This window comes from Carlito syrichta, unplaced genomic scaffold, assembly GCF_000164805.1.
Source record: "Carlito syrichta isolate Samal-C Ts95f unplaced genomic scaffold, Tarsius_syrichta-2.0.1 Scaffold177233, whole genome shotgun sequence".
Taxonomy (NCBI): domain Eukaryota; kingdom Metazoa; phylum Chordata; class Mammalia; order Primates; family Tarsiidae; genus Carlito; species Carlito syrichta.
This window is the reverse complement of record NW_007121329.1, coordinates 170,614-177,492: the sequence shown is the minus strand read 5'-3', so window position 1 is coordinate 177,492 and position 6,879 is coordinate 170,614. Positions and strand designations below refer to the sequence as shown.

The 6,879-nt window shown below is 44.6% G+C and overlaps 1 protein-coding gene across 2 annotated transcripts in view; it reads right to left on the bottom strand.

Annotated features, from left to right (window-relative positions):
- The window catches only part of KPNB1 (karyopherin subunit beta 1), a 33,743-nt gene that overhangs the window by 8,485 nt on the left and 18,379 nt on the right, over nucleotides 1-6,879 (bottom strand). For both annotated transcript variants that reach the window (XM_008051488.2, XM_021709344.1), the window contains exons 10-13: nucleotides 6,105-6,296; nucleotides 4,584-4,714; nucleotides 2,576-2,723; nucleotides 1,891-1,962 (exon numbers count right to left, since the gene is read on the bottom strand). In XM_008051488.2, coding sequence (XP_008049679.2) covers nucleotides 1,891-1,962; nucleotides 2,576-2,723; nucleotides 4,584-4,714; nucleotides 6,105-6,296 — 543 coding nt within the window. The remainder of the gene's footprint in view (nucleotides 1-1,890; nucleotides 1,963-2,575; nucleotides 2,724-4,583; nucleotides 4,715-6,104; nucleotides 6,297-6,879) is intronic.

Genomic DNA, 6,879 nt, shown 5'->3' with positions numbered 1-6,879 from the left:
CTCGCCAAGTTGCCCAGGCGGGTCTCGAACCCACGGGCTCAGGCAATTCACTCACCTCAGCCTCCCAAGGCGTGGGATTACAGGCTGAGCCGCCGCGCCCGGCTCATTTATGTCTTACTGTCTCACAAATCCCTGTTGGTAGCCTTCTGGTTCCAGTCTTACTGGAATGTCAGTTAAATGACTTCAACTTTAAAGAAGATCATGCCATCTTAGAGCTCTTATTCATAAAACAAACAAAAAGCAACCCTTTCTATATCCTACCCATTTACAGATAATCTAGAAGTAATCTTAATAAAATGAAGCCAATCTGACTTCTCCAATTCAACACAAACTCACCAAACCCCCTCTACTCTTTTGCTTGCTTCAACTAATGTCATTCCTTTATCTGTCTGATGAGAAATATAAGATATCTTTATCTTTTGTTTAAAAAAAAAAAAGTTGGCCAGGCTTGGTGGTTCTTGTAATCCCAGCACTTTGGGAGTCCATGGGTTTGAGAACAGCTTGGGCAACTTGGCAAGACCTTGTCTCTACAATAAATCAAAAATTAGCAGTGCATGGTAGCACACACCTATAGTTCTGACTACTTGGAAGGCTGAAGTGGAAGGACTGCTGGAGCCCAGGAGGTTGACGCTGGGGTGGCTGTGAGTGTGCCACTGCACTCCAGCCTAGGCGATGGAGTAAGACTCCAACTTAAAGATAAATAAGTAAATAAATAAAGTTTGGGCCAGGTTTGGTGGCTCACACCTGTAATTCCAGTCCTTTGGGAGGCCAAGGTGACAGGATTCCCTGAGTTCAGGAGTTAGAGACCAGCCTGGGCAACTTGAAGACCTTGCTTCTACAATAAATCAAAAAATTAGCCAGGTGGGGTGGCATACAACTGTGGTTCCAGCCACTTGGAAAGCTGAGGTGGAAGGATAGTCTGAGCACAGCAGGTTGAGGCTGTGATGTCTGCGAGCGTGCCACTGCACTCCAGCCTGGATGAAAAAGTGAGACTCTAACTCAAAAATAAATAAAGTTTGGTGGTACCATGTGCCTGTAGTTCTGGGTACTTGGAAGGCTGAGGAGGATCGCCTAAACCTAGCAGGTTGATGTTGGGGTGGCCATGAGTATGCCAGTGTACTCCAGCCTGGATGACGGAGTGAGACTCTGACTCAAAAAAAAAAATTAGCTGGGTGTGGCGGCATGTGCCTGTAGCCCCAGCTACTCAGGAGGTTGAGGTGAAAGGATCACCTGAGCCCAGGAACTTGAGGCTGCAGTGAGCCTGGCAAGAGTGAGACCCTGACTCAAATAATAAGTTGGGGTAAAAGGGAGTTTGCAGATAAGATGACCTGAATATTGTTATTGCATATTAAAATCCACAACTCAAGCTTTAGACAAGAAGTTCAAGAGTATTCCTATTTTAAGGAAATTCTATGAGTAGAGAATGATATTTTATTTTCATTTTCCCAGTCTCTCTACTGTAAGCATGTAAATTATGATAAAGCTTACAACAGCAAACATTCAAGAGGATGGTAGAAATGAAAGGCTATATTTTTAGACAAGTGAACCACAGCTGGGAACCAAATCTGACTGAGCTAGGCTTGGACAACCTAATCAAAAACCAAGAGTAAAAGTTGCCAACACAAACTAGTTATATAGCTGGGAAGGACCATCACATACAGAGTAGCTTCCTTCTCTTCATGTGCAAATTTGAGAAATTGGATCTTTCTGGACAGACAGGAAAGGTGGGAAGTTACTCTCCCAGTCAATCAAGACCAAAGCCTTCTGAGAACAGCTTCTGATAAGTATCATCCAAACCATTTCAAAGTTCTGCATGTATGTAAACTTGTCTCACTGAGATATTTATTATCTTCCCTGGTGCTAATAAGAAACAATAAGGCACCATCATACCTGAAGAGTTGCGCAGAGTAAGGACTGAAGGTCATTGAACTGGATCCTATCGGATGTGCTCTGGATATGTGACTACAAGGGAAAGAAGAAAACATCATGTCCTAAATAAACACCTTTCACTTTTGCTGGGGTTGCCAGGACCATTAAAAAATCGCTACTAGTGTTAATATCGTAAAAGTATGTAAAAAACACATAATGTATACAGTGTAACACTTGCATGAGTAAGCTATAACAAAAAATGCGAGTAAGTTTCAATTTCAATGTTTTTTATATAAGCCTTTTACTTTTTTTTTTTTTGAGTTGGAGTCTCACCCTGTCGCCCAGACTGGAGTGCAGTGGCCGCTCCTGGCCACCACAACCTCAACCTGCTGGGCTCCAGTGATCCTTCTGCCTCAGCCTTCCATGTAGCTGGAACTACAGGTGCGCGCTACCACACCCGGCTCATTTTGATTTATTGTAGAGATGAGGTCTCGCCAAGTTGCCCAGGAGGGTCTCGAACCCGTGGGCTCAGGCAGTCCACTCACCTCAGCCTCCCAAGGCATGGCATTATAGGCTGAGCCACCGAGCCCGGCTGCCTTTTACTTTTCTGAGAAAATATGTACTTAAAAAATACCAAAGACAGAGCACCTGGAAATAAGCAGTACTGTCCCACTCCCACCAACAGTCAGGAGCCTCTAAGTCTCACCTCCATCTGAAGCACCTGTTGCAGTCGTTCCATGATGACCAGAGTAGTTTTTTGAACTGCAGGGTAACAATCCTTGGCACTGTTTTTCACGATTTCCATGAGAGATTCATAAGCAGAACTCCTCAGGTTGTTCTGATGTCCATCAGGTCTATAAGGAACACAGCAAAAATCTTAAAGCCTCAACTGAGGAGAAAGGACAGAGCATAAAATAGACACTGTCATGCCAAAACTAAGATCCCTGGCTGGGTGCAGTGACTAACACCTATAATAACGAATACTTTGGGAGGCCAAGGTGGGCGAATCATTTGAGCCCAGGAATTTGAGACTGGTCTGGGCAACATATTGAGACCTCATCTCTACAAATAATAATTTAAAAAACCTGAGTGTGATGGTGTGTGCACAGCTACTCAGGAAGCCGAGGTAGAAGATCAAGGAATCAAACCTTGATCAGGAATCAAGGCTGTGGTGAGCCGTAATCACGCCACTGTACTCCAGCCTGGGAGACAGAGGGAGACTGACTCAAAAAACAAACTCATGGGCTGGGTGTGAAGGCTCATGCCTGTAATTCCAGCACTTTGGGAGGCTGAGGCAAGAAAAGTGCCTGAGCAACATGGTGAGACCTGTCTCTACAATAAATAAAATTAGCTGGGCATGGTAAGGCACACCTGTGGTTCCGCTACTTGGAGGGCTGAGGTGAAAGGATCACCAGAGCCCAGTAGGTCAATGCCTGGGTGGCTGTAAGCATGCCACTGCACTCCAGCTTGGGCATCAGAACAACTCCAAAAAAGCCGGGCTCGGTGGCTCAGCCTGTAATCTCGCACCTTGGGAGGCTGAGGTGAGTGGATTGCCTGAGCCCGCGAGTTCGAGACCTGCCTGGGCAACTTGGCGAGACCTCATCTCTACAATAAATCAAAAACTAGCCGGGTGTGGTAGCGCGCGCCTGTAGTTCCAGCTACTTGGAAGGCTGAGGTGGAAGGATCGCCAGAGCCCAGCAGGTTGAGGCTGCAGTGGCCGGGAGCAGCCACTGCACTCCAGTCTGGGCAACAGAGTGAGACTCCAACTCCAACAACAACAACAACAACAACAACAACAAAAAAGGAACTCATGATTGTAGGCCTGGTTTGAGTTTGGCAACACAATATCTAAGAATCAAATTTTCAAAAGTCCTTAGAGCCAATGGCTCAGTTCATTATAGTCTCCAGACTTGGTTAGAATACAGAATGGAAAAAAATAGAACGATCCTTTTAGAAATGGGTTAAAATTATACGGAGAGAATTATTCATAATGGTAAAGAATTTATGTGAACAACTTAAGAGGTTCGCCTGAATACCTATGACGAAAATATTCCAATTTTGTTCAGTCATCTGCAAGAGTGATCTTTAGAAATAATCTCAAATAGAGAAGTGGGGGTGAACTGCCAAGAATGAAAGATTTCAGGCCCAGCACCTTTCTCAAAAGTTTATTTTGCTCATGGCTCTAGGTAGCTTACATAAAAATGAGTGACTAAAGGTTGTTCCCAACTTATAATCCCTTTAAACAACATTTCAAAAGCTGTTTCTAAATCAACGAGATTTAACCTCAAGTTCTTCATCTCATATAAAAAATGGTAGTTAATGATTTGGTGTGGCAATCAAATGCATTCATGAGCACTATCATTTCTTATGCCATAATCAAATGCTCCTAGCTCTTGTCCACACTGCAAAATGAAGAGGCCACTCTAGACCGACTACTCTCAAAAAGGAAGCATAGAAACGAGACAGACCTGAATTTTCAGACTTCAACTATAAACTTAACAATTCTAAGGTAGGCAGAGTTGATATTTCTTTCTCCATTTTTTAATTTAAACAAATAATCAATCTACTATAGGATTCTTTAAATTCCTCCAGAGCAATTACGTCCTGTCCTGTCTCACTGTGTTTCTAGATTAGGCTACATATCTATTCTCCACACAGAAGGCATTAGGATTTGAATGCAAAAACGTTGCCCATTTCTGTGGAATATCAATTACCTGTCTGTGGTCTCCAGGAGCTTCTGAACTATGAGTTCAAATGAAGACGATAAGCAGTAAGTAGCTGGTTCTTCTTGATCATCAGCTACATCTGCGGCTTCATAGGCAGCCTCAGCCAGACTAGTGAAAGCCTGAAATGGAGACAGACTTCCTATTAGTCCTGGAAAGAACTCTCCTCAGAATTACCTCATCTTTCCTTCAGATACCTTAGGCTGTGTAAGTAAACCTCAACTTTTTCTGCCAAGGTCTCATCTGAAGACAACATTTTTTTTTCCTGAATTGGGAGGGTCTCACCCTGTTACACATGCTGGCAACATGCCTGACCGCAGCCTGGACCTCCTGGACTCACGCAATCCTTCCGCTTTAGCCTCGAGTAGCTGGGACTATAGGTGCATAATATCATGCCTGACTAACTTTATTTTAGTAGAAATGAGGTCTCCCTATATTGCCCAGGCTGGTCTCAAACTCCTGGGCCCAAGCAAGCATCCTGCCTCGGCCTTCGAAATGCTAGGATTACAGGGCATGAGCCACTGCACCCAGCCCCAACATTTTTACAAGTATTTCTCTCTCTCTTTCAATCTTGAAAAATAAAAATAGCCGACAGCACCCAGTATTCCCAGTCTTTTTTTTTTTTTTTTTTTTTTTTGAGTAGGAGTCTCACTCTGTCACCCAGACTGGAGTGCAGTGGCCACTGCCGGCCACCGCAGCCTTGACCTGCTGGGCTCCGGCAATTCTTCTGCCTCAGCCTTCCAAGTAGCTGGAACTACAGGTACGCGCTACCACGCCCGGCTAATTTTTTGATTTGTTGTAGAGATGAGGTCTCATCAAGTTGCCCAGGCGGGTCTCGAACCCGTGGACTCAGGCAATTCACTCACCTCAGCCTCCCAAGGCGCGGGATTACAGGCTGAGCCACCAAGCCCGGCTACAAGTATCTCTTAAGGTCACTACATGTATTTATATTTTGTTTATCTTGTCAGATAATCTGCCCACAATTCCACAAGCAGAAAAGTGCTTTCATCTACATCTAATATCTGCCATTTCATTTCTTCTGTTTCCTTTCACAGAAAGGTTACAGCCCCACTCCCTCCTTATTTGCGCTTCCTCTCCATAACAAATTCCATTCAGCCTGCACTGACTCAGCACTAAGGCCGCCTACCCTCCTTCCCTCTTGCCCTCTTCTCAGCAATGGCACTCCTTGTAGCCAACAACACTCTACCTTAATCCTAACTTCTTATCCCCAAGCAACTCAAGAAAGAAAACCAAGTCCAGATAGTTTCCCCACTGGGATACCATGACTGTTCTAAGTGGTTCAGGAACCAAGTCACCATGAGTCAACTGCTCCTGCTGGCTGCTGCAGTTGGCACCTCCCCCACATTCTAATTGAATAAATTAGAAAGGAGATGTTACTCAGAAAAAGCCTTCCAGTGAGGTAGATCCATTTCTCTCCCACACCTCCTACTGTCTTGTCAAGAAAGTAAGCTTGGGCAAGTTCCTTTTTTCACCAGGAAGAGAATTCCTTACCCAGCACACATTCGAAGCCACTCTGGGCTCTGCACTGAGGCCCTCAATCAGACACTGCAGCAGGGGTGCCAAGTAGACATCATTGATGGCAGCTTCAGGGAGCAGCTCACAAATTCTGCCTACAGTCCATGCAGTTGTATCTCGAACAACTACACTGGGGTCTTTCATTAATTCTATTAGGGTGGGCATAGCCTGAAAATACAACAGTTATTAGCAAAGCAAAACAAACATTAAAATTCATGTTAATTGGTACCTCAGAGAAGAAATACTGGATGGGTTTTATCTAAAAACACCACCAAGAAGCTTTTGGAATTTTAAAAGACATGCATGTGAAATATCTATCAAAATATAGTAAAGTAAAACATGCAAACATCTACTCTCTTCACCAAATCTCAGTATGGAGCTCCCCTCCACCCTTTTTGTTAAGTCGGAGTCTCACTGACGCCCAGGCCGAAGTCAATGGCACACTCATGACACCACAGTCATGACTTGCTGGGCTCAGGTGACCCTTCCACCTCAGCCTTCCAAGTAGCTGAAACTACAGGCACACACCACCACACCCAGTTATTTTTTTTTATTTATTGCAGAGATGCCCAAGCTGGTCTCAAACCCATGGACTTAGGCAATCTTCTTGTCTCGGCCTCCCAAAGTGCTAGGATTACAGGCATGAGCCACCATGCCCAGCTCTCATAGTATAGAGTTCTATTAAGAATTTGGGCTGGACTCGGTGGCTCAGCCTGTAATCCCGCGCCTTTGGGAGGCTGAGGTGAGTGGA